At 40.0% G+C, this 19,125-nt stretch overlaps 3 protein-coding genes and 1 long non-coding RNA gene across 5 annotated transcripts in view; 2 read left to right on the top strand and 2 right to left on the bottom strand.

The window, feature by feature from the left end:
* Positions 1 to 5,137, bottom strand: part of LOC310808783 (uncharacterized protein) — a 36,597-nt gene extending 31,460 nt beyond the window's left edge. The window contains exons 1-2 of the transcript XR_014554376.1: positions 5,005 to 5,137; positions 811 to 960 (exon numbers count right to left, since the gene is read on the bottom strand). The gene's annotated coding sequence lies outside the window, so the exon portion shown is untranslated. The remainder of the gene's footprint in view (positions 1 to 810; positions 961 to 5,004) is intronic.
* LOC310808776 (uncharacterized protein) lies at positions 4,494 to 6,304 on the top strand. Its single transcript, XM_083675857.1, has 3 exons — positions 4,494 to 4,779; positions 5,070 to 5,108; positions 5,569 to 6,304. Exons 2-3 carry the CDS (start codon positions 5,087 to 5,089, stop codon positions 6,054 to 6,056), a joined length of 510 nt encoding a protein of 169 aa, XP_083531983.1. The 5' UTR covers positions 4,494 to 4,779; positions 5,070 to 5,086; the 3' UTR covers positions 6,057 to 6,304.
* A 1,183-nt stretch (positions 6,305 to 7,487) lies between these two features.
* LOC310808784 (uncharacterized protein) overlaps positions 7,488 to 19,125 on the bottom strand; it is a 29,040-nt gene continuing 17,402 nt past the window's right edge. Inside the window, exons 5-6 of one of the 2 annotated variants that reach the window (XR_014554377.1) lie at positions 15,868 to 16,473; positions 7,488 to 8,731 (exon numbers count right to left, since the gene is read on the bottom strand). Coding sequence is in view for 1 of the 2 variants with exons in the window: in XM_083675866.1 (XP_083531992.1) it covers positions 16,467 to 16,473 (7 nt within the window). In the remaining variant the exon portion in view is untranslated. Of the gene's footprint in view, positions 8,732 to 15,229; positions 16,474 to 19,125 lie in introns of those variants that run through there. The other variant, XM_083675866.1, reaches the window with a different exon arrangement.
* LOC310808786 lies at positions 12,265 to 14,080 on the top strand. The gene is made up of 3 exons (XR_014554380.1): positions 12,265 to 12,550; positions 12,841 to 12,879; positions 13,345 to 14,080. It is a non-coding gene; the product is annotated as an uncharacterized lncRNA (long non-coding RNA).

Raw genomic sequence — 19,125 nt, 5'->3', positions numbered from 1 at the left:
CCTTTGCTGGGAGTGCAAAGTTCAACACAGAAACTTCTGGGAATTTTAGTTTATTTTCCTTCAAAAGGTCAAATCGATAGTTCTATTTCAACAAAACTTCTTAAAGGCAGACTCTGGGATCTAATGTCAATTGGAAAAGAGTGGGCCGCGCTACCAGAGATCATTTCAAAATGGAGATTATCAAGAAACAAGAGGAGTCGGCATGCACATGCACGGTACACATGAGCTGACATCTAATGAGTGCCTACAGTTCATCCAAGCCTTGTATGCCAGCCTGTAGGAAGTTATGCTTTTAGTTAATTTGCAATCGGTTATTTTGTTATATTAAGCAAATGGGATTGTTGCTGTGTTTACCCATTGTGCCTCGGAAGTTGTGTGAGCAGCAGGTGACTGATTGTAATTCTTCTCTTCCTCCATTCAAGATACAGAAGACGTTGAGAGTAGAACTCAAGTGACATTATTTTGAAGTCTTCAACATGGTCCATGGAAACCATGAAGTGGTACATCTGATGTGGCTCAAACTCTATCATGAAAGGACTGGGCGCAATAAAGGTTTCTGTCAAGGTCAGCTTAAGTGAGTCATAAGATCTGATAAATCATTTGAATCATCAATTGAGGGACTTATCAACAACATAATAAACAAAATGTATCTCACCCAGACACCAACATGATGGATGTCTTGCTGATGTCTCCCTTTAGCTGAATGAATAACTGTGCCTCCAATGAGCAGTTTCTTTCAAAGTGCAACTCCAATAGAAATGGAGTGACTAAAAGAGGCACAAAATAGATCAATCAACTGTTTTGCCTTACCTGAAGTGACCTGAAACAACTGGAGCTCTTTCATAATATCTGTCAATGTGTCCTAACCACAGAATGGCCCAGTTGCACTGATGTCCAGGACAGCAGTGAGGGGCTGGAAGGGGATAGGACGATCTGGGGGCAGCCAGCTGATATCATAACCTTTGAGAGAGAGGGAGAGAGAATAACCAGGGTAATCATCTGCTGTCCATCATTCAGTATCCATTTCTAATGAGGCTAGTCCTGGTTTGAGACTTTCAGTTCTGCTTAAGAGTGTGTCAGCAATGGAGTGTATCAGCAATAGAAAACCAGAGAGTGGAAGTGAATCTCCAAAGGATATCCATCAAGGATATTGAAAGTGTGTGAAGAGTTCTGGTGTTCAGGTGATGGGATGGAAATATCAATCAGCATAATTCATGTACAAGCCAAGCCATAATAACATGACGACAAGGACAATAAAGGATAATAAAGTTGAATCTAATCTAATCTATAATTGTATCAAAAACTACAAAAACTGTATCAAATTTGGATAATGAATAGCGTGCTACTGTTCTTGTCGTTTTCTGGTTGCAACAAACAGCTTTAAATGGCAAAGGGCAAGAAAACCCTCGCTGGTTTTATTGCGGCACTGCATAACATCACTTCAAGATGCAGATGTTAGATCCTTGATGATCACTCAGTGGCATCTATAAGCCAACTACGAACCACTAAAAACACTACTTATAGGTTTGCAAAGTTACAGGTAACCTATATTCAATTAATTAGATGACCTCCTACCAATGCTTAAATGTTAAATGAAAGTTGCCACAAGACGTGCTGGAGACCCCAGGCCCGGGTACAGCTCAGAGTGATACCTGCCATGCATCTTACCTAACGTTGGCCCATCTACACTGCTCAGCAAATCATAACTCCAACTCAGACTTTAGTCATTATTGCTCTGCATACAACATCCCATCAACATGCCTCTTTCTTTCAATCCGCAGCCCACTATTTATACTACCAAAACATATTGCAGGAATATTGATAGTGATTCATTGCAAATCTAAATATCCATTTCATTGGTACATCAATATATCATCCAGTCATGACTACAGCTTATATTGCCACACAAATGAGTCCCAACTCAGTGTCTGCTGAGCGTTCATTGGTTGTTTTAGTTACAGTATTACTACATTTTAAAAAAGGGTGGATTTGCAAGCGTACATAACAACATTGAGACTTGAACTCCCAATTACAAAATTTGGTCCCATGAACTTTAATGTACATACATTCAAAGTTCATCCATAATTACAAATTTTGCTTAACGCAACCAAAAAAGACCTGATAAAATAAAATAAAATGTTGACTACTCAAAACAGAGTGAGATATGAGACCATCATACTGTAGCAGGGCCTGCAGAAGCCATCATACATATTTTTGGGGAATAAAAGAGCAACATCTAGACATAAGCTAAACAAACAAAAATACAAGAGAAGTCAACTCATAAACCATAACGGACAACGGTACGAGAAGCATCATTGTTATGGAGTCATTACGCGTATTAAAGGTTGTAGGGGGGGGTTTAACGATAACCATAACATTTTCAGGCATTCCGCAAAAGGTGACAAACATTAATTGTTTCTGTTGGTTACTTGAGGAAAAAACTGTCGTCTGATGGGAATATGAATAGTAAAAGCTGAAGCCAAAATTAAACATACAATAAGATCACACGACACCGCAACTATGGTAACAGCTCCTCTATTACAGCACCTCAACAGGCAATACAAAGTAGGACCAATCTTCGCACCAGCTCAAATTCAATCTTTCTAGTAGATGCCTATTCAACGACTAACATGACTAATGTTCCATCAGTCTCATTCTTAGGGTACATTTTTGCCAGAGAACAGACATCAGAAAACAAAGACAACTTCGACTTCTTACTATCCCAATTTGAGGGGTCAATAAGTTCAAGTTAATGAACATGCATAATACGCATATTACAGGTGGATACGTCATTTCTTAAAGTATATCAACACTCTGGCTTTCAGTACATTCAGTGTTACCTATTGTTACCTTTGAATTAAGAAAATAAGTTATACTCTACTATAAGGGGAGGTTAGCTCTTCAGGGGAAGATAGGAGAAAGGCAAAGAGAGGCATTACTGTGCCTATATATCTGACATTATACTTTTAGGAGATGTTTAGATGGTCAGCAGTAGGCTATAGGCCTACAATAGTGCAAACCCAGATTCACGTTTCATTTTGTTATTAACATTGTTTGCTTGAATGTCCTTCTGCAACACAGAGAAATATGGGTCATATGGAAAAGGCATCCATCTATACTATTCTTAGCCCCATTTTGAATGGAGATTGACAACTGAACTGAGACATCCATGTGGGGACCAGTTGAAGAAGTCATACAAACCAACAAAGGGTAAAGCCGAGCAATGACGACGTTAAACAATCTCTAAAACACTCCCAACAACTCGATTAAGCATGATGAAAAAAGATCAACAGACAATCCAATTGAATCCAATTCAATTGTTGCATTCAAGCAACAGAGGCACGTGAAATGTGCCTACTGGTGAGCTGAATTGGTCTATGATATCCATGATGATATGCCATTTAGTTAAACAAAACAGACCCCTCATAACCATACTCTTTCGCAATTAAATGTGCCTTTTCCCGAAAAACTGTCAAGATCTGATCAGAGGGCACCCTTAAGCCTAGTTTTTATGCAAGTACTAGACTAGAAATGGTGCATGTATGATTTAAATGTGATTTCATTATTTACATCCTGGGCTTGCTATTGTTCAGGTCACTCTCAAATTAAGCACTTATCCCTCATTGGAATGACAACACACACACACCTATGAACATATCCATTCATATATAATACATTCTGGATTTGGCTCACAAAAACTGGAAATAGATTAGCTTCAGATAAACTGTGTCCCCTAACGATGAAAAATGTACAGGTTGACAGATAATTCAACTACATCCTGATATGTAACTAGTTCTACCTGCATGGCCAGTGGCAACATTCCATGATGCATTTTTGCAGCTTGACTTCTCTATAAATGCTGTAGTTTCGGTGACCACAGAAACAAGTACTAGGCCTACACATATTCATCGAAGAACCAATTTGCTGGATACTTTCCACACACTAGAGATAGACAGACAGACTACAAACAACCAGTAAGATATAGCCTAGCCTACATATTGAATGTCCAACAAAAGTCAAAATAAATGTCAGTTTCACAATGTTTTGCATATGCACTGTTACGCTTCACCATAGCTCAAAACTGAGATCATAACTAATGAACAGCAACATTTTATGGGGGGAGATTCAATGACAACCTATTGGCAGTTATTTCTGTAATAAAACATTAAAGGCATTATTCTCTGTAATATCACCCACTGCATGCTAGTTGGCTAGTTAATATCCCTCTCGACCAATGGGTGTAAAAATGAATTTCTGAATTAGTAGTGCACGTACACTTGCAGGCACACACACTCTCTCTCTCTTTCTTTCTTCACACACGCTGTCAAAACAGAAAGTACATTTCTCTAATTGGTGCATGTGGATATCTCTGTTTAGTCAGGTGACTTCTCAGAAAAGCCTGGTGTTCATGTAAAGAGGAGAAGGCCGATCCAGGATGTGTGTCCAGGAAGACCACCACCCCGCCCACCATCCACTCCACTATATAAACACTCACAAGGCAAGCATGTACAGGGAAGAAAAGGCACTCCATAGTTTGGTGGAGGTGCAGGCTGGAGGGTGAAACTTAAAAGACAGAAAGAGAGCAGATTGAAAGAGAGCAGATTGAAACAGAGCAGATGTAAACCTTGAAGAAGGCAGCTTGCTGGAGAAACGTTGGTTAAATAAATAAATAGCATCAGAGCAAGAGTGTGCAGCTCTCTTTCTATCTTTTAAGAAGAGCAACATACAACATATACACTGCCAAAGGACACCTGTCGACTCAAGACATCCATCACAAAGGTAGGCTAATACTGTCAACCACACCGCCTAAAAACGATGGCTTTCTTCATAGAGATATACTAAGTTAGTAAACGAAAATCAATTGTTATAGACAAAACATGAGGTAATACAGTACAATCTTTTTCAATGCTTGGCTTTTGGGAATTACCTATAGGCTAAGCAATGGGGAAATCTAAACTAATTCATACAATTTCAAAATATGAATTCAAAGTTGTACTGTCTTACGATTCTAGCTTCAGTCTGGGATGTTGATTCTTGATATAGTAAACCATTCCTCTTTGTCCCAACAGGTTTTCATTCCTCCAAGATGACAGATCTCACAGCCGAAGGTAAAATAAATAATCCAATCCAAGTTTATCATTCAAAACCTCCTTCTGGTATCACATTGCACTCCAAAATCAGTGTCAGATTTCAAAAGTAATCAATGTCAATATGGGTCCATGTCCCACACCATCAATTGTGTAGATTCAGCTATAACTCACATGAAATGAATCTGAAAGATTTGTACCAAATGATGTTGATAGACGGTGCACATCTTTCCCATTTGTTTGGGTTGAAGCACACAGCCGGATCAACAGACTGATAGGCCTTTTTGACATTACACTACCGTTAAGATTTGGAAGCATTTGACAAACTAGCAGTATTAAAACTAACCCTGTGCATGTTATCAAAACTGTAGGAAGAAACACAACTTGAAACAAGTATCTCTCTCTCTCCCTCCCTCCCTCCCTCTCTCTCTCTATCTCTCCCTTCCTCCCTCTCTCTCTCTCTCTCTCTCTTGTTTTGCAGGCCATGCAGTCGTGCGTGCGGGTGCCAATGTCACTGTTGGTGCACAGGGGGTCCTGGATGCTATAGATAACTTTGACCGGGACGGCAGCGCTTCAGCCACAGGAACATACTCAGGCACGGGCACCTTTTCTAATGGTTTTGAAAATAAAACAGGTCGGCGTATACCCAAGGCAGGTGTGTATGCGGCGACAGGAGTAGGCCTGGCCCGAGCTGAGTGGAGCGTGTTTGATGCAGAGGCCAAAGGACCCAACGCAAGTGCTGGTGCCGGTGTGTCACTGCTGGGTGCGAAAGCCATAGCCAAGGCAGAGATCGCCAGTGCCTCTGCGTCCGCTGGGCCGGTGAAGGCGACGGTGGGTCTCTCAGCGGACACTGGAGTTGGGATCGGGGTGGACGGGCTTGAGGCAAAATTTCTGGGTACCGGCTTCAAAATCGGCCCAACAGTTAACATTTCTCTGTTCGGTAGTGGGGTCGAGTTCAATCTCTGGTGATCAATGAGTTCAACTGCCCCTATAGACCACTACCAGTCTGTGCCTGGAGGTCCACTCTTTGTGATAATGAAAGTGCCTTCATAATTGAACTTGTTCAGTGGGAGACCATGTCCTCTCTCTCACACACACTCATTCCTTCATAGAGAGTAGGATGGCATTGAGTACAGTACTTTACTGATATGGCTTTTTATATAATCTGTGCTTTTTTAATGGACAATATTTGCAATAAATACCTTTATTACACCTTATTGGTAGATGTTCTTTTCTGTCGCAGCTGAAATCGACAATCATAATGGGTCAGCCATAACCTCTCTTTCTCACACACACACACACACACACACACACACACACACACACACACACACACACACACACACACACACACACACACACACACACACACACACACACACACACACTTGCACGCACACACACTTGCACGCACACACACACACACACACACACACACACACCACATTATACCAATACCAATCATATATGTCCTCTTCTCTGTCCTTCTCAAAAAGCATTGGAGGAGAATATCTAAGGGGAAGAATCTAGATTTCTCCGACAATGCATTTTGAGTCAAAGTTAAAAGGTATAGTATATGAGCGCCATCTATAGGGCTCAAGCTTTATTACAGTTTCCCTCTACTGCTGCCATGCCTGTTTGATTGTGAGAATCTGCCAGTCGCATAGCCATTGGCTTAATCGGTTTACCAACCAATTATCTCCCACAACAGTGCTTGCGCAACACACATTTCTTAGCCAATTTGCAGTCTTGCCATTCGCTGAATTTGATTGATTATTTTTAGATCAGTGAAGGCTTTGGTCAAGTAAAATGCTCATGTCTCACCACAGAGATTCAGTGGTACCTTATCAAGTTGTTCTCCACTCTTGGCCCAGCCAGATAATAATAATTATAATAATTATAATTATTAATATAATAATAATAATAAATTTAGCTAAGAGAACACACAAACATTACCATGATGTGTTTTGAGTGACTGATATAAAGTTTTGTTAGCGTTTCCTGTAATTTTGAAAAGTCTGAAATGCTCAGGATGTATTCTGTTGTGTTTTCAGTGTTGTACCAGACTTTAAACATCTTCTCCTCCAAAGCTGTTCTGCTTCGCTGCTTAGACCCGTACTAGTAAATACAGCTGCAAGTAGCGATGACGCTGGGTTCAAGCCTATTGCCCTTTTTGCCTTCTTTCAAATATAACACCCTCATTTTATGAGTCATTTATTATTTCAGAGGTCATCTAACTTAGCTACAGTTTTTCTCAATTGCTTAAGCACATTTCTTGAAAACAGTATTCAACTTTTCAAAACAAAAAACAGTTCTCCAAAACAGTTAACACATTTGCCAAAACAGCACATTTCTTTTCCAAAATGTACTATTTCTCTCAAAACTTAGAATACATGTCACAGGGATTCACCCTTGCAGCGTCTCTGGTATTTTGCAGTACATCAGTGGACATACCTAACTAGCCTGAGATGACATAACCGGCTATTTACAGTTAACTGATTGAACTGATTGAGACTCCTACTAAGTCTGCTCATATTTTGTTTACATTGCATAATATTTTGTTTACATTGCAAAACATCAGATAAATGAGCGACTGTTGTTGGCTAGCCTGCAGCCACCAGGCTCATCTCGCCAGCTCCTTGTAACAATGAGGAACAATACAAAGTCCCAAGTCCTGGTATTTTCCTTTGCTGGGAGTGCAAAGTTCAACACAGAAACTTCTGGGAATTTTAGTTTATTTTCCTTCAAAAGGTCAAATCGATAGTTCTATTTCAACAAAACTTCTTAAAGGCAGACTCTGGGATCTAATGTCAATTGGAAAAGAGTGGGCCGCGCTACCAGAGATCATTTCAAAATGGAGATTATCAAGAAACAAGAGGAGTCGGCATGCACATGCACGGTACACATGAGCTGACATCTAATGAGTGCCTACAGTTCATCCAAGCCTTGTATGCCAGCCTGTAGGAAGTTATGCTTTTAGTTAATTTGCAATCGGTTATTTTGTTATATTAAGCAAATGGGATTGTTGCTGTGTTTACCCATTGTGCCTCGGAAGTTGTGTGAGCAGCAGGTGACTGATTGTAATTCTTCTCTTCCTCCATTCAAGATACAGAAGACGTTGAGAGTAGAACTCAAGTGACATTATTTTGAAGTCTTCAACATGGTCCATGGAAACCATGAAGTGGTACATCTGATGTGGCTCAAACTCTATCATGAAAGGACTGGGCGCAATAAAGGTTTCTGTCAAGGTCAGCTTAAGTGAGTCATAAGATCTGATAAATCATTTGAATCATCAATTGAGGGACTTATCAACAACATAATAAACAAAATGTATCTCACCCAGACACCAACATGATGGATGTCTTGCTGATGTCTCCCTTTAGCTGAATGAATAACTGTGCCTCCAATGAGCAGTTTCTTTCAAAGTGCAACTCCAATAGAAATGGAGTGACTAAAAGAGGCACAAAATAGATCAATCAACTGTTTTGCCTTACCTGAAGTGACCTGAAACAACTGGAGCTCTTTCATAATATCTGTCAATGTGTCCTAACCACAGAATGGCCCAGTTGCACTGATGTCCAGGACAGCAGTGAGGGGCTGGAAGGGGATAGGACGATCTGGGGGCAGCCAGCTGATATCATAACCTTTGAGAGAGAGGGAGAGAGAATAACCAGGGTAATCATCTGCTGTCCATCATTCAGTATCCATTTCTAATGAGGCTAGTCCTGGTTTGAGACTTTCAGTTCTGCTTAAGAGTGTGTCAGCAATGGAGTGTATCAGCAATAGAAAACCAGAGAGTGGAAGTGAATCTCCAAAGGATATCCATCAAGGATATTGAAAGTGTGTGAAGAGTTCTGGTGTTCAGGTGATGGGATGGAAATATCAATCAGCATAATTCATGTACAAGCCAAGCCATAATAACATGACGACAAGGACAATAAAGGATAATAAAGTTGAATCTAATCTAATCTATAATTGTATCAAAAACTACAAAAACTGTATCAAATTTGGATAATGAATAGCGTGCTACTGTTCTTGTCGTTTTCTGGTTGCAACAAACAGCTTTAAATGGCAAAGGGCAAGAAAACCCTCGCTGGTTTTATTGCGGCACTGCATAACATCACTTCAAGATGCAGATGTTAGATCCTTGATGATCACTCAGTGGCATCTATAAGCCAACTACGAACCACTAAAAACACTACTTATAGGTTTGCAAAGTTACAGGTAACCTATATTCAATTAATTAGATGACCTCCTACCAATGCTTAAATGTTAAATGAAAGTTGCCACAAGACGTGCTGGAGACCCCAGGCCCGGGTACAGCTCAGAGTGATACCTGCCATGCATCTTACCTAACGTTGGCCCATCTACACTGCTCAGCAAATCATAACTCCAACTCAGACTTTAGTCATTATTGCTCTGCATACAACATCCCATCAACATGCCTCTTTCTTTCAATCCGCAGCCCACTATTTATACTACCAAAACATATTGCAGGAATATTGATAGTGATTCATTGCAAATCTAAATATCCATTTCATTGGTACATCAATATATCATCCAGTCATGACTACAGCTTATATTGCCACACAAATGAGTCCCAACTCAGTGTCTGCTGAGCGTTCATTGGTTGTTTTAGTTACAGTATTACTACATTTTAAAAAAGGGTGGATTTGCAAGCGTACATAACAACATTGAGACTTGAACTCCCAATTACAAAATTTGGTCCCATGAACTTTAATGTACATACATTCAAAGTTCATCCATAATTACAAATTTTGCTTAACGCAACCAAAAAAGACCTGATAAAATAAAATAAAATGTTGACTACTCAAAACAGAGTGAGATATGAGACCATCATACTGTAGCAGGGCCTGCAGAAGCCATCATACATATTTTTGGGGAATAAAAGAGCAACATCTAGACATAAGCTAAACAAACAAAAATACAAGAGAAGTCAACTCATAAACCATAACGGACAACGGTACGAGAAGCATCATTGTTATGGAGTCATTACGCGTATTAAAGGTTGTAGGGGGGGGTTTAACGATAACCATAACATTTTCAGGCATTCCGCAAAAGGTGACAAACATTAATTGTTTCTGTTGGTTACTTGAGGAAAAAACTGTCGTCTGATGGGAATATGAATAGTAAAAGCTGAAGCCAAAATTAAACATACAATAAGATCACACGACACCGCAACTATGGTAACAGCTCCTCTATTACAGCACCTCAACAGGCAATACAAAGTAGGACCAATCTTCGCACCAGCTCAAATTCAATCTTTCTAGTAGATGCCTATTCAACGACTAACATGACTAATGTTCCATCAGTCTCATTCTTAGGGTACATTTTTGCCAGAGAACAGACATCAGAAAACAAAGACAACTTCGACTTCTTACTATCCCAATTTGAGGGGTCAATAAGTTCAAGTTAATGAACATGCATAATACGCATATTACAGGTGGATACGTCATTTCTTAAAGTATATCAACACTCTGGCTTTCAGTACATTCAGTGTTACCTATTGTTACCTTTGAATTAAGAAAATAAGTTATACTCTACTATAAGGGGAGGTTAGCTCTTCAGGGGAAGATAGGAGAAAGGCAAAGAGAGGCATTACTGTGCCTATATATCTGACATTATACTTTTAGGAGATGTTTAGATGGTCAGCAGTAGGCTATAGGCCTACAATAGTGCAAACCCAGATTCACGTTTCATTTTGTTATTAACATTGTTTGCTTGAATGTCCTTCTGCAACACAGAGAAATATGGGTCATATGGAAAAGGCATCCATCTATACTATTCTTAGCCCCATTTTGAATGGAGATTGACAACTGAACTGAGACATCCATGTGGGGACCAGTTGAAGAAGTCATACAAACCAACAAAGGGTAAAGCCGAGCAATGACGACGTTAAACAATCTCTAAAACACTCCCAACAACTCGATTAAGCATGATGAAAAAAGATCAACAGACAATCCAATTGAATCCAATTCAATTGTTGCATTCAAGCAACAGAGGCACGTGAAATGTGCCTACTGGTGAGCTGAATTGGTCTATGATATCCATGATGATATGCCATTTAGTTAAACAAAACAGACCCCTCATAACCATACTCTTTCGCAATTAAATGTGCCTTTTCCCGAAAAACTGTCAAGATCTGATCAGAGGGCACCCTTAAGCCTAGTTTTTATGCAAGTACTAGACTAGAAATGGTGCATGTATGATTTAAATGTGATTTCATTATTTACATCCTGGGCTTGCTATTGTTCAGGTCACTCTCAAATTAAGCACTTATCCCTCATTGGAATGACAACACACACACACCTATGAACATATCCATTCATATATAATACATTCTGGATTTGGCTCACAAAAACTGGAAATAGATTAGCTTCAGATAAACTGTGTCCCCTAACGATGAAAAATGTACAGGTTGACAGATAATTCAACTACATCCTGATATGTAACTAGTTCTACCTGCATGGCCAGTGGCAACATTCCATGATGCATTTTTGCAGCTTGACTTCTCTATAAATGCTGTAGTTTCGGTGACCACAGAAACAAGTACTAGGCCTACACATATTCATCGAAGAACCAATTTGCTGGATACTTTCCACACACTAGACATAGACAGACAGACTACAAACAACCAGTAAGATATAGCCTAGCCTACATATTGAATGTCCAACAAAAGTCAAAATAAATGTCAGTTTCACAATGTTTTGCATATGCACTGTTACGCTTCACCATAGCTCAAAACTGAGATCATAACTAATGAACAGCAACATTTTATGGGGGGAGATTCAATGACAACCTATTGGCAGTTATTTCTGTAATAAAACATTAAAGGCATTATTCTCTGTAATATCACCCACTGCATGCTAGTTGGCTAGTTAATATCCCTCTCGACCAATGGGTGTAAAAATGAATTTCTGAATTAGTAGTGCACGTACACTTGCAGGCACACACACTCTCTCTCTCTTTCTTTCTTCACACACGCTGTCAAAACAGAAAGTACATTTCTCTAATTGGTGCATGTGGATATCTCTGTTTAGTCAGGTGACTTCTCAGAAAAGCCTGGTGTTCATGTAAAGAGGAGAAGGCCGATCCAGGATGTGTGTCCAGGAAGACCACCACCCCGCCCACCATCCACTCCACTATATAAACACTCACAAGGCAAGCATGTACAGGGAAGAAAAGGCACTCCATAGTTTGGTGGAGGTGCAGGCTGGAGGGTGAAACTTAAAAGACAGAAAGAGAGCAGATTGAAAGAGAGCAGATTGAAACAGAGCAGATGTAAACCTTGAAGAAGGCAGCTTGCTGGAGAAACGTTGGTTAAATAAATAAATAGCATCAGAGCAAGAGTGTGCAGCTCTCTTTCTATCTTTTAAGAAGAGCAACATACAACATATACACTGCCAAAGGACACCTGTCGACTCAAGACATCCATCACAAAGGTAGGCTAATACTGTCAACCACACCGCCTAAAAACGATGGCTTTCTTCATAGAGATATACTAAGTTAGTAAACGAAAATCAATTGTTATAGACAAAACATGAGGTAATACAGTACAATCTTTTTCAATGCTTGGCTTTTGGGAATTACCTATAGGCTAAGCAATGGGGAAATCTAAACTAATTCATACAATTTCAAAATATGAATTCAAAGTTGTACTGTCTTACGATTCTAGCTTCAGTCTGGGATGTTGATTCTTGATATAGTAAACCATTCCTCTTTGTCCCAACAGGTTTTCATTCCTCCAAGATGACAGATCTCACAGCCGAAGGTAAAATAAATAATCCAATCCAAGTTTATCATTCAAAACCTCCTTCTGGTATCACATTGCACTCCAAAATCAGTGTCAGATTTCAAAAGTAATCAATGTCAATATGGGTCCATGTCCCACACCATCAATTGTGTAGATTCAGCTATAACTCACATGAAATGAATCTGAAAGATTTGTACCAAATGATGTTGATAGACGGTGCACATCTTTCCCATTTGTTTGGGTTGAAGCACACAGCCGGATCAACAGACTGATAGGCCTTTTTGACATTACACTACCGTTAAGATTTGGAAGCATTTGACAAACTAGCAGTATTAAAACTAACCCTGTGCATGTTATCAAAACTGTAGGAAGAAACACAACTTGAAACAAGTATCTCTCTCTCTCCCTCCCTTCCTCCTCTCTCTCTCTCTCTCTCTCTCTCTCTCTCTCTCTCTCTCTCTCTCTCTCTCTCTTGTTTTGCAGGCCATGCAGTCGTGCGTGCGGGTGCCAATGTCACTGTTGGTGCACAGGGGGTCCTGGATGCTATAGATAACTTTGACCGGGACGGCAGCGCTTCAGCCACAGGAACATACTCAGGCACGGGCACCTTTTCTAATGGTTTTGAAAATAAAACAGGTCGGCGTATACCCAAGGCAGGTGTGTATGCGGCGACAGGAGTAGGCCTGGCCCGAGCTGAGTGGAGCGTGTTTGATGCAGAGGCCAAAGGACCCAACGCAAGTGCTGGTGCCGGTGTGTCACTGCTGGGTGCGAAAGCCATAGCCAAGGCAGAGATCGCCAGTGCCTCTGCGTCCGCTGGGCCGGTGAAGGCGACGGTGGGTCTCTCAGCGGACACTGGAGTTGGGATCGGGGTGGACGGGCTTGAGGCAAAATTTCTGGGTACCGGCTTCAAAATCGGCCCAACAGTTAACATTTCTCTGTTCGGTAGTGGGGTCGAGTTCAATCTCTGGTGATCAATGAGTTCAACTGCCCCTATAGACCACTACCAGTCTGTGCCTGGAGGTCCACTCTTTGTGATAATGAAAGTGCCTTCATAATTGAACTTGTTCAGTGGGAGACCATGTCCTCTCTCTCACACACACTCATTCCTTCATAGAGAGTAGGATGGCATTGAGTACAGTACTTTACTGATATGGCTTTTTATATAATCTGTGCTTTTTTAATGGACAATATTTGCAATAAATACCTTTATTACACCTTATTGGTAGATGTTCTTTTCTGTCGCAGCTGAAATCGACAATCATAATGGGTCAGCCATAACCTCTCTTTCTCACACACACACACACGCACACACACACACACACGCACACACACACGCACACACACACACACACACGCACACACACGCACACACACACACGCACGCACACACACACACACACACACGCACACCACATTATACCAATACCAATCATATATGTCCTCTTCTCTGTCCTTCTCAAAAAGCATTGGAGGAGAATATCTAAGGGGAAGAATCTAGATTTCTCCGACAATGCATTTTGAGTCAAAGTTAAAAGGTATAGTATATGAGCGCCATCTACAGGGCTCAAGCTTTATTACAGTTTCCCTCTGCTGCTGCCATGCCTGTTCGATTGTGAGAATCTGCCAGTCGCATAGCCATTGGCTTAATCGGTTTACCAACCAATTATCTCCCACAACAGTGCTTGCGCAACACACATTTCTTAGCCAATTTGCAGTCGTGCCATTCGCTGAATTTGATTGATTATTTTTAGATCAGTGAAGGCTTTGGTCAAGTAAAATGCTCATGTCTCACCACAGAGATTCAGTGGTACCTTATCAAGTTGTTCTCCACTCTTGGCCCAGCCAGATAATAATAATTATAATAATTATAATTATTAATATAATAATAATAATAAATTTAGCTAAGAGAACACACAAACATTACCATGATGTGTTTTGAGTGACTGATATAAAGTTTTGTTAGCGTTTCCTGTAATTTTGAAAAGTCTGAAATGCTCAGGATGTATTCTGTTGTGTTTTCAGTGTTGTACCAGACTTTAAACATCTTCTCCTCCAAAGCTGTTCTGCTTCGCTGCTTAGACCCGTACTAGTAAATACAGCTGCAAGTAGCGATGACGCTGGGTTCAAGCCTATTGCCCTTTTTGCCTTCTTTCAAATATAACACCCTCATTTTATGAGTCATTTATTATTTCAGAGGTCATCTAACTTAGCTACAGTTTTTCTCAATTGCTTAAGCACATTTCTTGAAAACAGTATTCAACTTTTCAAAACAAAAAACAGTTCTCCAAAACAGTTAACACATTTGCCAAAACAGCACATTTCTTTTCCAAAATGTACTATTTCTCTCAAAACTTAGAATACATGTCACAGGGATTCACCCTTGCAGCGTCTCTGGTATTTTGCAGTACATCAGTGGACATACCTAACTAGCCTGAGATGACATAACCGGCTATTTACAGTTAACTGATTGAACTGATTGAGACTCCTACTAAGTCTGCTCATATTTTGTTTACATTGCATAATATTTTGTTTACATTGCAAAACATCAGATAAATGAGCGACTGTTGTTGGCTAGCCTGCAGCCACCAGGCTCATCTCGCCAGCTCCTTGTAACAATGAGGAACAATACAAAGTCCCAAGTCCTGGTATTTTCCTTTGCTGGGAGTGCAAAGTTCAACACAGAAACTTCTGGGAATTTTAGTTTATTTTCCTTCAAAAGGTCAAATCGATAGTTCTATTTCAACAAAACTTCTTAAAGGCAGACTCTGGGATCTAATGTCAATTGGAAAAGAGTGGGCCGCGCTACCAGAGATCATTTCAAAATGGAGATTATCAAGAAACAAGAGGAGTCGGCATGCACATGCACGGTACACATGAGCTGACATCTAATGAGTGCCTACAGTTCATCCAAGCCTTGTATGCCAGCCTGTAGGAAGTTATGCTTTTAGTTAATTTGCAATCGGTTATTTTGTTATATTAAGCAAATGGGATTGTTGCTGTGTTTACCCATTGTGCCTCGGAAGTTGTGTGAGCAGCAGGTGACTGATTGTAATTCTTCTCTTCCTCCATTCAAGATACAGAAGACGTTGAGAGTAGAACTCAAGTGACATTATTTTGAAGTCTTCAACATGGTCCATGGAAACCATGAAGTGGTACATCTGATGTGGCTCAAACTCTATCATGAAAGGACTGGGCGCAATAAAGGTTTCTGTCAAGGTCAGCTTAAGTGAGTCATAAGATCTGATAAATCATTTGAATCATCAATTGAGGGACTTATCAACAACATAATAAACAAAATGTATCTCACCCAGACACCAACATGATGGATGTCTTGCTGATGTCTCCCTTTAGCTGAATGAATAACTGTGCCTCCAATGAGCAGTTTCTTTCAAAGTGCAACTCCAATAGAAATGGAGTGACTAAAAGAGGCACAAAATAGATCAATCAACTGTTTTGCCTTACCTGAAGTGACCTGAAACAACTGGAGCTCTTTCATAATATCTGTCAATGTGTCCTAACCACAGAATGGCCCAGTTGCACTGATGTCCAGGACAGCAGTGAGGGGCTGGAAGGGGATAGGACGATCTGGGGGCAGCCAGCTGATATCATAACCTTTGAGAGAGAGGGAGAGAGAATAACCAGGGTAATCATCTGCTGTCCATCATTCAGTATCCATTTCTAATGAGGCTAGTCCTGGTTTGAGACTTTCAGTTCTGCTTAAGAGTGTGTCAGCAATGGAGTGTATCAGCAATAGAAAACCAGAGAGTGGAAGTGAATCTCCAAAGGATATCCATCAAGGATATTGAAAGTGTGTGAAGAGTTCTGGTGTTCAGGTGATGGGATGGAAATATCAATCAGCATAATTCATGTACAAGCCAAGCCATAATAACATGACGACAAGGACAATAAAGGATAATAAAGTTGAATCTAATCTAATCTATAATTGTATCAAAAACTACAAAAACTGTATCAAATTTGGATAATGAATAGCGTGCTACTGTTCTTGTCGTTTTCTGGTTGCAACAAACAGCTTTAAATGGCAAAGGGCAAGAAAACCCTCGCTGGTTTTATTGCGGCACTGCATAACATCACTTCAAGATGCAGATGTTAGATCCTTGATGATCACTCAGTGGCATCTATAAGCCAACTACGAACCACTAAAAACACTACTTATAGGTTTGCAAAGTTACAGGTAACCTATATTCAATTAATTAGATGACCTCCTACCAATGCTTAAATGTTAAATGAAAGTTGCCACAAGACGTGCTGGAGACCCCAGGCCCGGGTACAGCTCAGAGTGATACCTGCCATGCATCTTACCTAACGTTGGCCCATCTACACTGCTCAGCAAATCATAACTCCAACTCAGACTTTAGTCATTATTGCTCTGCATACAACATCCCATCAACATGCCTCTTTCTTTCAATCCGCAGCCCACTATTTATACTACCAAAACATATTGCAGGAATATTGATAGTGATTCATTGCAAATCTAAATATCCATTTCATTGGTACATCAATATATCATCCAGTCATGACTACAGCTTATATTGCCACACAAATGAGTCCCAACTCAGTGTCTGCTGAGCGTTCATTGGTTGTTTTAGTTACAGTATTACTACATTTTAAAAAAGGGTGGATTTGCAAGCGTACATAACAACATTGAGACTTGAACTCCCAATTACAAAATTTGGTCCCATGAACTTTAATGTACATACATTCAAAGTTCATCCATAATTACAAATTTTGCTTAACGCAACCAAAAAAGACCTGATAAAATAAAATAAAATGTTGACTACTCAAAACAGAGTGAGATATGAGACCATCATACTGTAGCAGGGCCTGCAGAAGCCATCATACATATTTTTGGGGAATAAAAGAGCAACATCTAGACATAAGCTAAACAAACAAAAATACAAGAGAAGTCAACTCATAAACCATAACGGACAACGGTACGAGAAGCATCATTGTTATGGAGTCATTACGCGTATTAAAGGTTGTAGGGGGGGGTTTAACGATAACCATAACATTTTCAGGCATTCCGCAAAAGGTGACAAACATTAATTGTTTCTGTTGGTTACTTGAGGAAAAAACTGTCGTCTGATGGGAATATGAATAGTAAAAGCTGAAGCCAAAATTAAACATACAATAAGATCACACGACACCGCAACTATGGTAACAGCTCCTCTATTACAGCACCTCAACAGGCAATACAAAGTAGGACCAATCTTCGCACCAGCTCAAATTCAATCTTTCTAGTAGATGCCTATTCAACGACTAACATGACTAATGTTCCATCAGTCTCATTCTTAGGGTACATTTTTGCCAGAGAACAGACATCAGAAAACAAAGACAACTTCGACTTCTTACTATCCCAATTTGAGGGGTCAATAAGTTCAAGTTAATGAACATGCATAATACGCATATTACAGGTGGATACGTCATTTCTTAAAGTATATCAACACTCTGGCTTTCAGTACATTCAGTGTTACCTATTGTTACCTTTGAATTAAGAAAATAAGTTATACTCTACTATAAGGGGAGGTTAGCTCTTCAGGGGAAGATAGGAGAAAGGCAAAGAGAGGCATTACTGTGCCTATATATCTGACATTATACTTTTAGGAGATGTTTAGATGGTCAGCAGTAGGCTATAGGCCTACAATAGTGCAAACCCAGATTCACGTTTCATTTTGTTATTAACATTGTTTGCTTGAATGTCCTTCTGCAACACAGAGAAATATGGGTCATATGGAAAAGGCATCCATCTATACTATTCTTAGCCCCATTTTGAATGGAGATTGACAACTGAACTGAGACATCCATGTGGGGACCAGTTGAAGAAGTCATACAAACCAACAAAGGGTAAAGCCGAGCAATGACGACGTTAAACAATCTCTAAAACACTCCCAACAACTCGATTAAGCATGATGAAAAAAGATCAACAGACAATCCAATTGAATCCAATTCAATTGTTGCATTCAAGCAACAGAGGCACGTGAAATGTGCCTACTGGTGAGCTGAATTGGTCTATGATATCCATGATGATATGCCATTTAGTTAAACAAAACAGACCCCTCATAACCATACTCTTTCGCAATTAAATGTGCCTTTTCCCGAAAAACTGTCAAGATCTGATCAGAGGGCACCCTTAAGCCTAGTTTTTATGCAAGTACTAGACTAGAAATGGTGCATGTATGATTTAAATGTGATTTCATTATTTACATCCTGGGCTTGCTATTGTTCAGGTCACTCTCAAATTAAGCA

Source organism: Argentina silus (genome assembly GCF_951799395.1).
Source record: "Argentina silus genome assembly, chromosome: 8".
In the NCBI taxonomy this organism is placed as follows: domain Eukaryota; kingdom Metazoa; phylum Chordata; class Actinopteri; order Argentiniformes; family Argentinidae; genus Argentina; species Argentina silus.
This window is presented reverse-complemented; position numbering and strand designations above follow the sequence as displayed.

What these genes read in the sequence shown, in the direction of transcription:
- LOC310808776 (XM_083675857.1), top strand. Translation starts at nt 5,087, where the DNA reads ATGACAGATCTCACAGCCGAAG. An exon ending in GACAGATCTCACAGCCGAAG is followed by an intron (nt 5,109 to 5,568) that starts GTAAAATAAATA and finishes CTTGTTTTGCAG; the next exon opens with GCCATGCAGTCGTGCGTGCG.